Source organism: Scyliorhinus torazame, chromosome 17 (assembly GCF_047496885.1).
Source record: "Scyliorhinus torazame isolate Kashiwa2021f chromosome 17, sScyTor2.1, whole genome shotgun sequence".
Lineage (NCBI taxonomy): Eukaryota > Metazoa > Chordata > Chondrichthyes > Carcharhiniformes > Scyliorhinidae > Scyliorhinus > Scyliorhinus torazame.
This window is the reverse complement of record NC_092723.1, coordinates 160972715-160991412: the sequence shown is the minus strand read 5'-3', so window position 1 is coordinate 160991412 and position 18698 is coordinate 160972715. Positions and strand designations below refer to the sequence as shown.

General features: G+C 44.6%; 1 protein-coding gene across 8 annotated transcripts in view; it reads left to right on the top strand.

The window, feature by feature from the left end:
* Positions 1–18698, top strand: part of usp42 (ubiquitin specific peptidase 42) — a 147133-nt gene that overhangs the window by 11486 nt on the left and 116949 nt on the right. For 7 of the 8 annotated variants that reach the window (XM_072481510.1, XM_072481509.1, XM_072481512.1 and 4 more), the window contains exons 2-3: positions 13891–14155; positions 18112–18321. In XM_072481510.1, coding sequence (XP_072337611.1) covers positions 13897–14155; positions 18112–18321 — 469 coding nt within the window. In that variant the 5' untranslated portion in view covers positions 13891–13896. Of the gene's footprint in view, positions 1–10510; positions 10689–13890; positions 14156–18111; positions 18322–18698 lie in introns of those variants that run through there. The other variant, XM_072481511.1, reaches the window with a different exon arrangement.

The window sequence follows — 18698 nt, the reverse complement described above, 5'->3', positions numbered from 1 at the left end:
AATATTTACTGCGCTGGAAATCTGTAAATTAAGAAACGTTACAATCTGCAAGCGAAAGGACTGTTAATTCTGCACAAAGTAAACATCGTAATGTTGAACAGAATAAATGACTAGCCTTTGGATATCCTAATGTAGACACTAATCTTTTATCATTTCACTCCCACTCCAGCAAACTTTCTTTCCTATTTTCTCTCCGTTTCTCTCAAAATAGCTGGGTTGACTTCAGTGCGATCTTTGGTGTGTGTTATTACGATCCCAGACCAAATCAGACCCCAACAGTTGCTAAGATACCGGACAGAAACCCCAATGGTTTATTTAATTTGTCAGACTGAGGAAAGGATACTTTGCTCCAGGAGTGTTTTCACGCACAAGTAGGGATATGATATATTAAATCAAACTTTATTACAAATACAGTATTAAACTCACTGTCTTGAGATCAGCTGCTTCTGCTCTGTCCCCAGTCAAATCTTTAACTGAACTGTTTTGAAAGAAACTGCTGGTCTGTCCATACAGATTTTTTTTTTTTTTAATTTAGAGTACCCAATTATTTTTTCCAGTTAAGGGGCAATTTAGTGTGGCCAATCCACCTATCAGGCACATTTTTGGGTTGTGGGGTTGAAACCCACGCAAACACGGGGAGAATGTGCAAACTCCACACTGACAGTGACCCAGGGCTGGGATTCGAACCCGGGTCCTCAGCACCGTAGGCAGCCGTGCTTCCCACTGCGCCACCGTGCTGCCCCTATCCATACAGATCTAATCTCACTGCATTGAGAGCAGTTGCTTGTCTGGTCGCATCCCAATCTAAAACTAAACTAAGAACCTCAACACCTGACTGCTTAGGTCCCTGGCTCCTCCCATTAACTACATCGTCCTAACAAACTAAACACAATATCTCTAATTATCTGCTCCCCAGGGAACCCTCTTAATCCATTGAAGCAGGAGGAGGCCATTCGGCCCTTTGAACCTGCTCCGCCATTCATTATGTTCATGGCTAATCATCAAGTTCAATACCCTGATGCTGCCTCTTCCCACCCCCTCAAGATCCCTTGAACCCTTTCCCAAGAGCTATATCTAATTCCTTCTAGAAATTGCATAATGATTTGGCCTCCTCTACCTTCTGTGATAGTGAATTCTACAGATTTACAACACTCTGGGTGAAGAAATTTCTCCACACCTCAGTCCTAAAAGGTTTACCCCTTATCCTGAAACTATGACCCCTAGTTCTGGACTCCCCACCATCGGGATTCTTTCTGAATCTACCCTGTCTGATCCGGTTAGAATTTTGTAAGTTTCTATGAGATCCCCTTTCACTCTTCTAAACTCTAATGAATATAATCCTAACTGACTTAGTCTCTCCTCATATGTCAGTCCTGCCATCCCAGGAATCGAGTCGAGTAAACCTTTGTTGCCCTCCTTCCATAGCAAGAACATCCTTCCTCAGATAAGGATATCTGGCTATGTGAGACCTTGTTGAAAACCTTCTGAAAGTCTTAATAAACCACATTGTTCCCCCTGGTCAACTCTACTGTTACATCTTCAAAGAATTCCAGTAGATTTGACCAGCATTGTTTTCCTTTTGTCAATCCATGCTGACTGTTTGATTAAGCCACTGCTGCTTTCCAAATACTGTGCTATGAAATCCTTGATAAAGGACTCTAGCAACTTCCTTACTACCGATGTTAGGCTCACTGGTCTGTAATTCCCTGTTTTCTCTCTTCCTCCCTTTTTGAAAGCGGGGTTATATTAGCTAACCTCTAATCTGTGGGAACCATTCCAGAGTCCAAAGAATTTTGGAAAATGACCACCAATGGATCTACTAGGGCCACTTCCTTAAATACTCTGGGATGAAGATTATCAGCCCTGGTGATTTGTCCACCTTCAATCCCATTAATTTCCCCCAAACCATTTATTTACTAATCTCCTCAGCTCCTCACTAAAAATTGTGTTTCTCAGAACTTCTGGTACGTTATTCATGTCTTTGTGAAGACAGAAGCAAAGTACGAATTTGGTTCCTCTGCCATTTGCTCTCTGTTATGAATTCTATTCTGTTTCTGATTATAAGGGGCCTATGTTAGTTTCTATCAATCTTTTTCTTTTTATAGTCTTTTTACAGTCTTTATAGTCAGTTTATGTTCCCCGTTAGCTTACTTTCAAATTGTATTTTCCCCTTGAATCAATCCCTTGGTCTGCCTTTGCTGAATGTTAAACTGTTCCCAATCCTCAGATCTATTGCTTTTCTTGCTAATTTGTATGCCTCTTCTTTGAATCTAATACTATCTCTAATTTCCCTTGGATTTGGTTTATTGTCACGTGTACCGAGGTACAGTGAAAAGTATTTTTCTGCGAGCAGCTCAACAGATCATTAAGTACATGAAAAGAAAAGAAAAGAAAATACATAATGGGGCAACACAACATACACAATGTAACTACATTGCATCGGGTGCAGCACACGGGTGTAGTGTTAATCAGGCCAGTCCATAAGAGGGTCGTTTAGGAGTCTGGTAACAGCAGGGAAGAAGCTGTTTCTGAGTCTGTTTGTACTTGTTGTCAGACTTTTATATCTCCTGCCTGATGGAAGAAGTTGGAACAGTGAATAAGCTGGATGAGAGGAATCTTTAATTAGGCTGCCTGCTTTCCCCAGGCAGTGAGAGTTGTAGATGGAGTCAATGGATGGGAGGCAGGTTTGTGTGATGGACTGGGTGGTGTTCACGACTCTCTGTAGTTTCTTGCGGTCTTGGGCCGACCAGTTGCCATACCAGGCTGTGATGCAGCCAGATAGGATGCTTTCTATGGTGCATCTGTAAAAGTTGGTAGAAGTTAATGTGGACATGCCAAATTTCCTTAGTTTCCTGAGGAAGTATAGGCGCTGTTGTGCTTTTTTGGTGGAAGTGTCGACGTGGGTGGACCAGGACTGATTTTTGGAGCTGTGTACCCCTAGGAATTTGAAGCTGCTAACCATCTCCTCCTCGGCCCTGTTGATGCTGACCAGGGTGTGTACAGTACTTTGCTTTCTGAAGTCAATGACCAGCTCTTTAGTTTTGCTGGCATTGAGGGATAGATTGTTGTCGCTGCACCACTCCACTAGGTTCTTTATCTCCCTCCTGTATTCTGACTCGTCGTTATTCAAGATCAGGGCCACTATGGTTGTATCGTCAGCAAACTTGTAGATGGAGTTGGAACCATATTTTGCCACACAGCCGTCGGTGTACAGGGAGTATAGTAGGGGGCTAAGTACGCAGCCTTGCGGGGCTCCAGTATTGAGAACTATTGTGGAGGAGGTGTTATTGTCTATCCGTCCTGATTGTGGGCTGTGGGTCAGAAAGTCGAGGATCCAGTTGCAGAGTGAGGAGCCAAGTCCTAGGTTTTGGGGCTTTGATATGAGCTTGGCTGGGATTATGGTATTGAAGGCGGAGCTGTAGTCAATAAATAGGAGTCTGTTGTAGGAGTCCTTATTGTCGAGATGCTCTAGGGATGAGTGTAGGGCCAGGGAGATGGCGTCTGCTGTGGACCGGTTGCGGCGGTATGCGAATTGCAGTGGATCAAGGCATTCTGGGAGTATGGAGGTGATGCGCTTCATGACCAACCTCTCGAAGCACTTCATTACGACTGAAGTCAGGGCCACCGGATGGTAGTCATTGAGGTACGTTGCCTGGTTCTTCTTTGGCAACGGCATGATGGTGGTCTTCTTGAAGCAGGTGGGGACCTCTGAGCGGAGTAGGGACAGGTTAAAGATGTCCGCGAACACATCTGCCAGCTGGTCCGTGTAGGCTCTGAATGCATGACCAGGGATCCCTTCCGGACCCGTCGCCTTCCGAGGGTTCACATTCCGGGAGGCCGATCTGACTTCGGAAGCTGTGATGGTGGGTAGGGGTGAGTTATGGGCTGCTGGGGCACTCTACAGTGGATCGGTGGTTTCCTGCTTGAACCGAGCATAGAACACGTTGAGTTCATCGGGGAGGGGTGCGCTGCTGCTGGAGATACTGCTCGGCTTCGCTTTGTAGCCCGTTATGTTGTTTAGGCGTTGCCACAACCGCTGAAAGGTTGTAATGCTAGTCTGTGACTCTAGCTTGGTCTGATATTCTTTCTCGGTATCTTGGATGGCTTTGCGGAGGTCGTAGCTGGATTTCTTGTATAGGTCAGGGTCGCCTGACTTGAATGCCTCAGACCTGTCCTTCAGTAGGGTGTTAATCTCGCGATTGAGTCATGGCTTCTGGTTGGGGAACGTACATACTGCTTTCTTTGGCACGCAGTCGTCCACATATTTGCTGATGAAGTCTGTGACGGTGGTGGCATACTCATTTAAGTTGGTCACTTGAGTTCTTAAATATGAACCAGTCCACTATCTCTCAGCAGTCTCGTAGGAGCTCTTCTGTTTCCTTGGACCAGTGCTGCACGACCTTCTTAGCTGGATTCTCCCGCTTGAATTTCTGCTTGTATGTCAGGAGAAGGAGCACCATCGTATGGTCTGATTTTCCAAAGTGCAGTCGGGGGATGGAACGGTAGGCGCCCTTGATTTAAAAAAAAAAAAAAAAAAATTAAAAAAAATCTTTGTATTGGCATTTTCAAAATTATATACATTGCCGTTCGTTTTTCTTAGGTTTCTCTATTTCCATCTGTCGCCGTCTGGCTCAGCATACAATCCTCCCTATTTCTTCTCTCTTTCCCCCCCCCCAAGCTCACCTCCATTTTTTCTTGCTGGGTTTTGCTACCTCTCATTGCCCTCCCCACCCCCTCGTCCTCCCTCGCTTTCCTCTTTCTATCTTGTTCTGGCTATTTTTCCCTGGCTACTGGCTGTTTATTTATTTGTGTTGGCTACAAACCGGTCTCGGAACAGTCAGGTGAATGGCTCCCATGTTTTGTGGAAACCCTCTTCCGACCCATCGATGGTGAATTAGATTTTCTCCATTTGGAGAAATTCTGATCGGTCGGACAGCCAGTCTAGTCTGCAGCTTTAGGTGGTGCTGCTCATCGCCAACCAAGCAGGATTCTATGGCGGGCAATCAGGGAGGCAAAGGCAAGGGCTTCCGCCCTCCTCCCCATGAAGAGATCTGGCTGGTCTGATATCCCGAAGACCGCTACATTCGGGCATGGCTCCACCCTCATCCCCACCACTTTGGACATTGCCTCGAAGAAGACTGTCCAGTACTCAGCAAGGCTGAGGCAAGACCAGAACATGTGGGCGTGGTTGGCCGGGCCTCCTTGGCACCGTTCACATCTATCCTCCACCTCCGGGAAGAACCTGTTCATTCAGGTTCTGGTCAAGTGGGCTCTATGTACCACTTTTAACTGCATTAAGTTGAGCCTTGCGCATGTGGAGGTAGAGTTGGCTCTGTGCAGTGCTTCGCTCCAGAATCCCTACCCTTTTTCGAACCCCACGTCTTCCTCCCATTTCCTCCTTGACGTGTCCAGTTTGGTGTCTGCTCTCTCTTAGCAGTCGTTCGTACATGCCACCACAGTTCCCTCTGCCTCGGACGTCTGTGCCCAGTAGCTCTTCTAATAGTGTCTGCCGTGGTGGTCACGGATATGCCCTTGTCTCCTTCCGTAGGGCTGCAGGTATCTGAGTTTGTTGCCTTTATTTAGTTGGACTCTGTGTCAGTTCTTCCAGTGTTGTGACCCTACCGTCAGTATATTGGTCACTGACTGTCAATGCGCACCCCCCCCCACACACACACACACAGCCTGTCTCCACTTTTTGAAGGTGGTGCTGGTGTTATTGCTGATGGGGGCTTTGTCGGACATTTTGGTCAGTCCGAATTGCTGCCGTAGTTGGTTCCACGTCTGGAGGGTAGCTATTGCTGCTGGGGTGTTTGTTGGGTGGGGAAGGGAGTGCCGCCGTGGCGAGGGCCGGAGAGAGGTCCCCTTGCAGGAGGCCTCCCCCGCGCGCACCCAATCGGCCGCTCCCGCGCGCACCCACTCGGCCTCTGGCTCCTTTATCAAATCCCATCAGTCTTCCGCTGTCGCTGCCCAGTGGTATGTTTGGGAGGGCTAGCCCTCCCCTGGATTTTGTTTCTGGTTTCTTTGTGATCCTAGCATTCTTTCCTCCCCATACAAACGCCATGATTAATTTGTCCCTAGTGGGTTGAAAAGGACTTGGGGATATAGATCAGGATGGATCTTAGTAGGAAGAAGTATCTGGGCAGTACAGTATTCATTTTGGTTGTCTGTACTCTCCCTGCCAGGAGAGTGGGAGTGTGTTCCACCTCTGCAGGTCCCTTTTGACTTCCTCTTTCAGACTGGCCAGGTTCCATTTGTGGATCCCTGTCCAGTCATGAACGATTTGGATCGCCAGGTAGTGGAATTTGTGTCGGTCTTGTTTAAACGGCAATCCCACCAGTGCTGCCCCTCCCCCTTGCGGGTTCACTGGGAAAATCTCACTTTTGCTCATGCTGAATTTATAGCCCGAGAAGGCACCAAACTCTTTGAGGAGCATGATGATTCCTTCCATGCTGCTCTTTCAGGAGTGTGATGATTCCTTCCATGCTGCTTTGTGGGTCATCCACGTAGAGCGAGACTCTATGCTCTCTGCCTCCTCTTTGGATCCCCCTCCAGTTCTTTCTGTTCTGAGAGCGATCGCTAATGGTTCAATCGCTAGTGCGAACAGCAGAGGTGACGGCGGGCATTCCTGCCTGGTGCCCCTGTGCCGCTGGAAGAACTGGGAGCTGGTGTTTGTCCATACGCTTGCCATGGTAGCATTGTACAAGAGTTTCACCCGTGAGGTGAATCCTTTTCTGGGCCCGAACCGCTCCAGCAATTCTATTAGGTACTTCCACTCGACTCTGTCGAAGACCTTTTCTGCGTCCAGGGAGACGATCACCTCGGGTGCTCTGTCCCCGGATGGGGTCATGATCATTTTTCAGCAGGCGCCTGTTGTTCGATGTTAGCGGTCTACCATTGACAAAGCCAGTTTGATCCTCTGCGGCCATCTCTGGTACGCAGTCTTCTAACCTTATGGCTAGGATCTTGGCCAATATTTTGGCGTCTACGTTGAGTAGCGGGATGGGTCTGTATGAACCGCATTCAGTCGGGTCTTTGTCTTTCTTAGGTATTAGCAAGATTGAGGCTTGTCCTAGCATTGGTGGCAGTGTGCCCCTTGCCAGCGAGTCTGTGAACATCTCCTGCAGGTGCAGGAGAGTTTGTACTCTCCATGATCTCTCCGAGTTCTAGCAGTGCTCCCAGGGTCCGTTTTCTGTCCTCCCCCACGACTGGCATGTCCAGTCCATCGAGGAACCGCTTCATTCCCGAATCCCCTCGTGGGGGCTCTTGAGGTGTACAGTCCCCGATAAAACCCCTCAAAGTGGGTCCATTTCTAGCGTGCCTCTGTTGCCCCTAATTTGCGCAATCTCTCTGGTGGCTGCCTGCTTTCTCAGCTGGTGCACTACAACAGGCGGTTGGCTTTGTCCCCGTGTTCGCATAGGGTCCCCCGTGCCTGGCAGAGTTGGTGCACTGCTTTCCTCATGGAGAGCAGGTCAAAGTTAATTTGTAGATTTTTTTCCTCTCCGCCAAGAGCGCTATGGTCCGGGCCTCGGAGTATATACGGTCTACCTCCAGTATGGAGTTCACCAGCTGCTGCCTAGCCACGCTCTCTTCTCTATCCCTTTGCGCTTTGAAGGCAATAATTTCCCCTCTAATCACGGTCTTTAGCGCCTCCCAGAATGTGGGTGAGACCTCCCCATTTTGGTTGTTTGCCATGTCCTCCTCTATGGCCTCTGATACCTTCTCGCTGAAGGCCTTGTCGGCCAGTAGGGCAGTGTCCAACCTCCATGTGGGGTGTTGGGTATGACCTATCTACAACCTCACACCCATATAATGTGGAACATGGTCGGAGATTACGATTGTGGAGTGCACCGCCTTGACCAGCCCTGGGAGCACCGATTTTTCCGACCAGCACAAAGTCAATCTTTGAGTATACGTTGTGAACTGGGGAAAAGGAGAACTCTTTCTCCCCTGGGTGGGTGAACCTGCATGGGCCCACTGCCTCCCCCATCTGCCCCATGAAGCGACCAAGTTCCTTCACCATGTTAGAGGTCTTCCCCGTTCTGGGATTCAACCTGTCTGCCCGTGGGTCCTGTACGCAGTTAACGTCTCTCTTTCCCCCCCCCCCCCCCCCCCCCCCCCCCAAATGATCTGTCGGTGCGTTGCTATGTCGGGGATTGGCACCATGCTCTTTTTAATGAATTCCGCGGCGTCTCAGTTAGCGTACACGTTGAAGAGTACTACCGGTGCCCCATCCAGGGCCCCGCTGACCATGATGTACCGTCCCCCTGGGTCTGTTACCATCTTCGTCGCTTTGAACATCGTGCTCTTATTTAACAGAATCGCTACCCCTCTGGCCCTCATCCCATAGCAGGAATGGTACGTCTGTCCCACCCAGCCCTTCCATAACCGTTGCCCTTGATTTTTGAGTAGCTGTAGTCAAGAGTGTTGTTGGCCCTGATGGGACAGGAGATGTGCTGGTGGAATTTTGCCAGTACACTCTTGGGGTTGGCCTTGTTGAAGTCCCCGGCCACTATGAACAAGGTCTCCGGGTGTTCTGTTTTGCAGTTGTTTATAACTGTGTACAGGTCTTGTATAAACAAAATTCCATTAGCCCAACGTCAAACAATTATCCTGGCTGAAATGAATTCTGATGTTGCTTTTATGATGCCTTAATTGCACTTCTGACTCCAAAAAGTGGTTGCTTCTTTTCAAATAGGCTTTTTAAAAACATAACTGTAACAATCAAATACTATCCCAGGCTTTTAACCCTAACTGTACCAAAAAACATATAATACAATATGCCTATATTTGGTGCAGTGTAGCAGGCCATTATCTAGGCCTACCTCATTGCTTGATCTTCACATGCACAATTTTAGCTGTGGTTTCTTGAAAATGATCAGGATGCAGACTCCATCCATTTTTTGTTTCCCTCGTTCTAGCCCAAGGCTCTGTGGCTGGTTGCAGTCAACAGATCAGCACAGACTGAACTTTGGCGCTGACACTTCCTTGGTTTGCACAGCTCAGCTGCCTGGTGAATATTTGCCTTAAGTAATTAATTGTATGAAGAAATTTGATACTTTTTAACATGATAAAATACTCTTTTGAAAAAAACACAAACCACCTAAGATTGAGGATTTGCTTGAGTGAAGCTAGATCAGAGATTAAGAAGTGACTCCATTCACAGCTAAGTCTTTGTGCCCTTTAGTGTATCACATTGATATGTGTGGAGATATCTGTAATTATGTTCTTTGAGCATAAACACAATGCTTTTTTTTTTACAACTCCTGCCCCTTACCTCCCATTCTTTCATATACACCTTAATTGCTGTCAGTATTGGCCTTTTTCCCATACCGGCCTCCCCGAACAGGCGCCAGAATGTGGCGATTAGGGGCTTTTAACAGTAACTTCATTGAATCCGACTTGTGACAATAAGCTATTGTTATTATTTTCCTCTTTTCATAATATAAGAAATAGGAGTATGACATAGTCTGTAAAACCTGTTCTGCCATTCAATAGGATCATGTCTGATCCTCTGCATCAACTGTTTCAAGAGCTGGCAGAGCCAAGAAGGGCCAAATGATTCCCCTTTTATTGCATCATTGTATGATGTCTTAGAATCATAGAATTTACAGTGCAGAAGGAGGCCATTCGACCCATCGGGTCTGCACCAGCCCTTGGAAAGAGCACCATACATCTCCACCCTATCCAGTAACCCCACCTAACCTTTTTGGACACTAAGGGGCAATTTAGCAAGGCCAATCTACCTAACCTGCACATCTTTAGACTGTGGAAGGAAACCGAAGCACCCAGAGGAAACCCACGCAGACGCTAGGAGAAAGTGGAAACTCCACAGACAGATTCTTACTGTAAAGTTGTATCCCTTAACAATGACGTTACATGAAATTACATCAGTATGCTATGGCCAATCCTAACTATTTTACATCAAATATTTGTATGCTTTACTCTTAAGAGAAACTTTTATCCCCATCACATCTTTCCATGCTGCCTTGCATAGCAACTGTTGAGCATTGATTGCCAGCTGCTTCAAATAGAATAAATGGTGTTGTGCTATTTTAAAATTTTCAAAGCATTTCTACACTTGTATTTCAATATGTTTTGCCTATAAATTTTGTGCAAATTCAGCTTTTAAAGATCTATATTCAGTTCAGGAGGGTATAGTAGCTGGTGCTGCACTGTTGTGTCCTAAAGCCCTGTGCTTAATTCCAGGGTAGATTCAAGGTAATTTGATTTTGGAATCTGTATAGTAGCTGGTGCTGCACTGTTGTGTCCTAAAGCTCTGTGCTTTATTCCAGGGTAGATTCAAGGTGATTTGATTCTGGAATCTGGAGTTGATCATCAGGCATAAATAGCATAGGTGATGAGAAATGGTGTTTTCCACAAAAGGCTTTCAAGTGAGCCCAATTGTCTGTCTCTCTCTCTCTCTCTCTCTTTGCTTGTACTTTTTGCCACATGTAGTGAAGATGGCTGCCCTGAATTGATACCTCGGTCTTCATTTTCATTCACGAACAAGGTCCCCAAGGAATAAGACCATGGACATTAAGAAATACTGTTGGAGAGAGAGAGTGCCAATGTTTAAGGGCCCATATCATCAGCCAAGCTGATTTCCTGTGGATATTACAGATGTTTCATTACTTCCCGCATTCTCCAGCCTAACTTTCATTCAATACTTCATTTGGTGTCCATTTAAGGTACTAGATTATTGTGCATGTACTTTGAGATTCTTGTTTAGGTTTTGAATCTTACAATTGGAATATAGAAATTTACCCATGGGTATTAATAAAATAACAATCATTATTGTCACAAGTAGGCATACATTAACACTGCAATGAAGTTACTGTGAAAAGCCCCAGGTCGCCACATTACGGCGCCTGTTCGGGTACAGAGGGAGAGTTGAGAATGTCCAAATTACCTAACAGCACGTCTTTCGGGATTTGTGGGAAGAAACCGGAGCGCCCGGAGGAAACCCACGCAGACACACTGAGAACGTGCAGACTCCTAACAGACAGTGGCCCAAGCCGATTGGAACCTGGGGCTCTGGCGCTGTGAAGCAACAGTCAACCACTGTGCTACCATACCACCCTAATAATTCCAAAATTATTCTGGAAAATTAGTTTCAGATCTTGCCCGTTGTGTCTCTGGACTTTTCTTCAGATTGATTGTAGGATGAATAATGACCAGGAATGGGGTAAAACATCTCTGGTCTGACAATATTTAAAAATATATAAATTTAGAGTACCCAATTCTTTTTTTCCAATTAAGGGGCAGTTTAGCATGGCTAACCACCTACCCTGCACATTTTTGGGTTGTGGGGGTGAGACCCACGCAGACACTGGGAGAACATGCAAACTCCATACGGACAGTGACCCGGGGCCAGGATCAAACCTGAGTCCTCGGTATTGTGAGGCTGCAGTGCTAACCACTGCCCCACCGTGCTACCCTGTGGTCTGACAACATTGACTAGAAGATTATTTTGACTCATTTGTGTACCCTACAGTGCTCCTCGTTATCTGTACGTGACCATGACAGGTGTGTGGACACAAAACGTTGATAGGTTCACACTTTTTAAAATACATGGTTTATATCATCCTGTGAATTGTACTCCCAAGAATAAATCTAGTTATGGGAGGAATACGAGGTATTGATCAAATTAGAAGTACAAAGACATTCAATATTGCTATGGTGTTGTGATTTCAAACTGTACACACTCCTATGACATAAAATTCTGTTTATGAAAATAAAATGAAATGAAAATCGCTTATTGTCACCAGTAGGCTTCAAATGAAGTTTGAAAGGCCCCTAGTCGCCACATTCCAGCGCCTGTTCGGGGAGGCTGGTATGGGAATTGAACCATGCTGCTGGCCTGCCTTGATCTGCTTTAAAAGCCAGCTCTTTAGCCCTGTGCTAAACCAGCTCTAGGGTTGAAATTGTCAACCATTTCTGCCGGCAGAAAAGCAAATTCTATAGACCAGTGCATCAAATGATCTGAAATTTAGCACTGATAACTCTGGATTAGCTGAATTTGTCTAAGATTATCATATGACCACGCTGACTAGAATTGAGTCAGACTACACGAGTGCAAAGTCATGGCGCACTGGGCAAGTCATCATTTGACATTGAAATCTCCCTGTGAAAGGAGGTACAAAGCCTGTGAGTAATGCTAAACCTGTGAGAAAGTCAAGTGCTGTTGCTAGGGGAAAAAAGCAAAATTGACACAGCAAGTGGAAAACCATGGCATGAATGAATGGGAGATTCCACCAATTAGTTTGTCCATCATTATGAAATACAAGGCAAACATCTTGGGGCAGTTCGATAAGCAGGATCTCCAGTCCAATCCTACAGAAAGTGGAGATGCCCTGGCAAAACTGGGCTATGTGGAATTCACCTGCAGCGACAGATGACGAGACTGGGTGACACGGTAGCACAGTGGTTAACACTGTTGCTTCACAGCGCCAGGGTCCCGGGTTCGATTTCCGTTTGGGTCACTGTGAGGAGTCTGCACGCTCTCCCCTGTGTCTGCGTGGGTTTCCTTTGGGTGCTCCGGTTTCCTCCCTCAAGTCCCGAAAGACAACTTTAGATGATTTGGATATTCTGAATTCTCCCTTTGTATACCCGAACTGGTGCTGGAGTGTGGCAACTAGGGGATTTTCACAGTAACTTCATTGCAGTGTTAATGTAAGCCTACTTGTGACACTAATAAAAATTATTATTATTGATTCAAGATCAGGCATGGCATCGTCTTCTGTACAGTAAATGGCGAGGGTATGGCAGTTACTCCAGTAAAAGCAGATGGTTGTTTCTAAAACAGTCTTGTTCACTTTCGATGGCGGAATGTAGGGGGACATTTTTAATAGAGATGAAACTAGACCTTGTTTTACCAGTCTTCTCTTTGACCACTCTTTGAAGTTTAAAGGTGGAACATCTAATGGTGAAAAGTGGAGCAATGAATGTGTCACTGCTCTGGCGTTCGCCAACATGGATAGCACTGAGAAGCTGCTGCTTGTGTTCTTGGGTTAGGAAAGTCCAAGAAGTCATATTGCTTTGTGAATGCCAAGACACTGCCTACGCCATACTAATAAAACCGCCCGATTGAGCAGCGTGAGGGTGGGGCGGCCCTCGGGGCGGGAGTGAACGGGGGACCCCCCCCCCCCCCCCCAAGGATTGACACATCTGGATTTGACTATAGTTTTAAAGCATGCAGTAATCTCAGCCACGAAAATGCATTTTTTTTTGTTAATAAATTTAGAATACCCAATTTGTTTTTTCCAATTAAGGGGCAATTTAGCGTGGCCAATCTACCTGGCCTGCACATCTTTGGGTTGTGGGGGCGAAACCCACGCAAATACAGGGAGAATGTGCAAACTCCACATGGACAGTGACCCAGAGCTGGGATCGAACCTGGGACCTCGGCGCCGTGAGGCCACAGGGCTAACCCACTGCGCCACCGTGCTGCCCAACGAAAATGCATTTTGAGTAATTGTGACTTTCCCTGCGCTTGAGACCGCAAAATGTGTGAGAAAACAGGAATAAACTGAGACCATTGTGTCCAGAGAATTGAATTTTTTGCAGCCTTGTTAAAAAAAAAAGTTAAAGTCTGAACTTGGGCACAAATTTATCATTTGTATCTCTGCAGTGAACTGCATGATAAGAAAGTCATGATGATGCAGTGCTCTCATGGACAAAGCAAATTAGTCAAATTTCCCCCTTTAGAATTATGGTAGTTTAAAGCAATGCTTATATTATGGAGAGGGGAGCTTATTTTGAAGAATAAAGGAATACAAATCCATTATAGGGTTTGGGATGGGTATAGAGCACACCAGTGAAGTTTTTTCATAGTTAATGGCTTTCCAGTGCTGTATCTAATTGGCTTTGATTTAATCCATGTTCTTACAGAAATGAATGATGACCATAGTTGACAAAGTAATAGAGGCCTCGAACACTGCAGCTTGCAAGAACCAACCCTGCAGCTCCGTGGCACCTTTCTCTGGTATTGTGAAAGAGAAGAACATGGAGTCAGGGGCAGCAAGTTGGGGTGCAACATCCCCAATTACGGAGGTACCAAAGAACAAACTCTTAGGACCTATGCCTGGAACTGCTTTGTACACCAATGCAGTGACTCTACAAGAGAAACCGAAGCAACCTATGCAAAAAGATCAAAGTAAGTTCAGCGCATAGTTTTTTTGTTGTTGAATGAGTTAGCTCTGCATTTGCTTGGTGTCTGTTCCACTTGTTCTCTGATCTTACTTGAGGCTTTTTAATTTAATCTATGTATCCAGACTATGTAAGTTCTGCACTCCCGATTCAAATTAAACAGTTTTCATTGTCATTAGATCTATGCTTCATTTTAAAGGACACTGGCATTCACTCCAACCTTTCTGATGAATATCACTCATTTAGAGCCCAAGTTTACAGAATAACCATTGTGGCCTCCGAATGAGCTTTCCCCGGTGCTTTCAATGTCCAAAACTGCGTGCACTACTCCAAATTGTCTTATTGATTTATAACAATGCTCTCAATAAATTATAGTATCAGTGGTACTACTTGATGAACAGTCTATTCCACAAGGTAGTGTCCATTCCTGATCCACATTATGCCACTGCACTCCTTTGATTGATTTACCCTCATTTATTTTAACAGGCAGAATCATGCCAAACAGAAGGAGCATGAAAAAGAGAGCAAGCTAAGAGATATAATTATTGAGTTTCCAACAAAATAATTGGAATTCAGGTTGATACTTAACCTTTTAGCTGTAAGATTTTCTGCACTGAATTTTTTGCAATGTTTTTTTCATCTTGTTTCTGTACTCGCACTGGAAATTTGCTGCCGATGAATGTCTTGATCAAAAAGTCCTTAAACAAAAATCAGGTTTACTGAACACGTTCTCTATTGAGCAATTGTATTGAATTATTGTTGGTTCAAACTTGCAAAGAGTTGGTAACACTAATGGTTTATGATGTGGGAGATGTAGTTATATTGTTCTGAACGGGCAGCACGTGGCGCAGTGGTTAGCTGCCTCACTGCACTGAGGTCCCAGGTTCAATCCCAGCTCTGGGTCACTGTCCCTGTGTAGTTTGCACATTCTCCCCTTGTTTGCATGGGTTTCGACTCCACAACCTAAAGATGTGCAGGGTAGGTGGATTAGCCACACTAAATTGCCTCTCAATTGGACAAAATGAATTGGGTACTCCTAAATTTATTTTAAAAAGATGATAATATTAGTCTGAGAGTGGAGAGATCAGAGGGAGGGTAACAACAGGCCAGCTGGTACTAAGTGCCTGTTGCTAGTTGTCTTCTCCTTTCTCATTCTTATTGTCAGCTTCCCAATGAATGAAGAATTTCAATAAACATCCAATACTCACACCCAAATCTTTTCTAATGACTGTTCTCTGTATTGTGTGCAGGTGCTTCATGTCCTTCTACAATATTACCAAAGTGGGATTTAGCTTGCTTAATTTAATTCCACAAACAATTGGTCTTTCACTCTCCTCCTCAAATACAGTTATCTGTATTCCGCTTTATGATTCCAGATTAATTGGAAAGCTCTGATTCTCCCTTACATTCATGATACAACAAATGATTTCTTCTTGTTTGTAAACCTCTTTAAGGTTCCAGAATTACGTGCCTGTGATACGCTACAAGTCACTCTTTCCATTTTATCACTGGAACAACGGCTAGGCTTGGGCTGAGAAGTGAGGAGTAGCATTTGTACCAAGCAATAACCACATCTAATGAGAGAATCTAACCACGTCCACATGTCATTCAATAGGATTACCGTTGTCGAATTCCCCACCATCGACAACTTACTGGAATCTTACCTGGACCAGCCACATAAATACTGTGGCAAGAGCAGATCAAAGGCTGGAAATTCTGCAGCATTGGGGTGTTATTACATGGAATGTACAGTACCAAAACAGTCCACTCATTGCAGTTGGTCTTTGTTTATGCTCCACAAAAGTCTTCTCCCAACCTATCTTATCTCAATCTATCAGCGTCTATTCTTTTCTCCCGTGTGTAGATTGTGCATTAAACATGTTGTTAGACGTTTTAATTGCTGTGATATGAAGAGTCTAAAGTTCTGTTCCATTTTCACAAACACCCATTTATTTCATTCCAACAGCCTTTGCACAAAACTCTCACTATACATCACCTGATAGAGGCCACCTGAAGCCCCTTTACATATCAGTGTCAATTAATGGATACTTAACATAAATGAGACAACTAATTGCAATGCCTCTTAACCCATTACTTAACACATGTTTGCAGGATGCCTTGAGCTACTTACAATCACATCTAACATGTAATGAAACAAATGGAAGTGTTCAAGTATGCACAATGAGGCCCCACAATCTGCAGATGAGTAGTTGGTCTGTGTGTGGTGCATGGTTACTTAAATATCTGTTCTTTAAAAATTGCATTGTGTGATTGCATGAATCCATTTGAACAGACACAGACCTTCAGTTTAGCATTGCTCTTGAAAGATAACATCTCCCAACAGTGCAGCACTCCCTTTAATGCATTGAGGTGTCAACTTGAATTATGATCAAGTTTTGTAGTGGTGCTTTTAACATGTCCCTAGTTCAAGAATGGCACTGGCTAAGCCAAGGTGATACTTGAATTAATTAAAATATTGCTGCTATCTGCAATCTACCGATCCACTGTTCTCTTCGATCTTCCAATTATCCTAAACTGGCTTCTGTAGATTTATTGTTCCCTTTGGGTGATTCCTTATATGTTAAATCTTTGACTTGTATTTTTATTCAATTCTGGCATAATATTTCAGATCATCCACATAATTTTGACTTCTCCATGATATTCATTGCTAGATTACCAATCTCCCCAGGTCCAGAAGAACTATTCCAATTTTGTACTATTATTCTATTTTATTGATGCATTATTCTATTTTATTGATGCACTGCTCAGTATTTTCACTTCTATTAGTGTGGATTCAAAATATGTTCTCGAGCTGTTAGATCAATGTTTTTCACGGTAAATCATTGCAATTCATAAAGGTAAGATCAAGGTCTTGCACAGGCAAGTATATCCATTCAAAACATTTCACAGAAATGGAACAAATTCCTGGTCTGTTCTGAAATGGATACTTGGATTTTAGAGTAGAAACCAGGATAAGGGATCTGACCTGTGTTGCACCTGACTGGGGTGCTGGATGTTGACACTAAGTTATTTGATATAGACTGTGCCTCATTCAAAGCAGTTAATATTGCTGTAAGCCTTATACTAGTGCTGTACTTCAGACATACAACCTGGCGCAACTCTCAGATCATGTGTAATTTTGGCTTATTTTCCATTGTGGAGATGTATTGACCTTTAGTGAGTGCCCCCACCCCCTGTGTGGCACAATCTTGAGTCCGGAGTAGGCTGCACACAAGAACAATTTGAATCATAGAATTCCTGCAGCACAGAAGGAAGCCATTCAGCCCGTCAAGTTTACACTGATCCATTGAAAGACCACCCCACCTAGCCCCAATCGGATTGGATTGGATTTGTTTATTGTCACGTGTTCCGAGGTACAGTGAAAAGTATTTTTCTACGAGCAGCTCAATCCCCTGCTCTATCCCCATAACCCCACCCAACCATTGGACACTTAAGAGGCAATTTAGCATGGCTAATCCACCTAACCTGCACCTCTTTGGACTGTCGGAGGAAACCCACACAGCCACTGGGAGAATGTGCAAACTCCACACAATCACCTCAGGTCAGAATTGAACCTGGGTCCCTGGAGCTGTGAAGCAGCAGTGTTAACCACCGTGCCACCATGCCACCCAAATTTGGATACCTGAATTGGGTATTCAATATTTAAGCAATGTAAACAATAGCAAAACAGGAACTTAGTACGTCAGAAATGAATGATCAAATTTATTTCAAGTGACTTGTTTTAGTTGCCAAGCAATTTAACACCCTATAGACGGCTCAAAAATTGTTTCTTCTTGATTCCCGAGTCATTTTATACAGTTGTGCAAATGGTGTATACAATAACACTAATGATGTGGAGTCCATCTGTTTCAGTGTAAACAATTGACCCTGACGCGTTTCGTTCAATGTTATGGTTTTTAAAATAGTTGTTTTCGTCCATTAATTTTCCTTTTTTAATTTCAGATATACTTGGCAGTGGTGATGGAATAGCACCTCCACAGAAAATACTTTTTCCTGCAGAGAAAATCTCCTTGAAATGGCAACAGATGCACAAAATAGGAGCTGGTCTCCAAAACCTGGGCAACACCTGCTTTCTAAACTCTGCACTGCAGTGTTTGACCTATACGCCACCCCTTGCAAACTATATGCTTTCCCGGGAACATTCTAGAACATGTATGTACTTACAATCATTTGTCCATAATTTAAGAGCTGCTCATTTCTTTCACCCCACATCACATGGTATGCTCACTTCCAAGTTGCTCGGAGGCGAGTTACCAATTCTCAGGGTTGCTGGGTAATGATGTGGTGACTCAGCCTTTGAATCTTTAATTGTCAGCTCCTTAATTTTCACCTCCTTAATGTCTCTCTTCTAGGTCTGCTAGCATGAGACATCAGGATGCCATTGCATGTGGTTCGTGCATATAAATCCATGTGACTAGGTTAGATGGATAGACAGATTCATGTTAGACAGGGGAGTCGAGGGTTATGGGCCAAGACAAGAAAGTGGAGCTGAGACCACAATCATATTAACCATGTTCTTAAATAGCGGG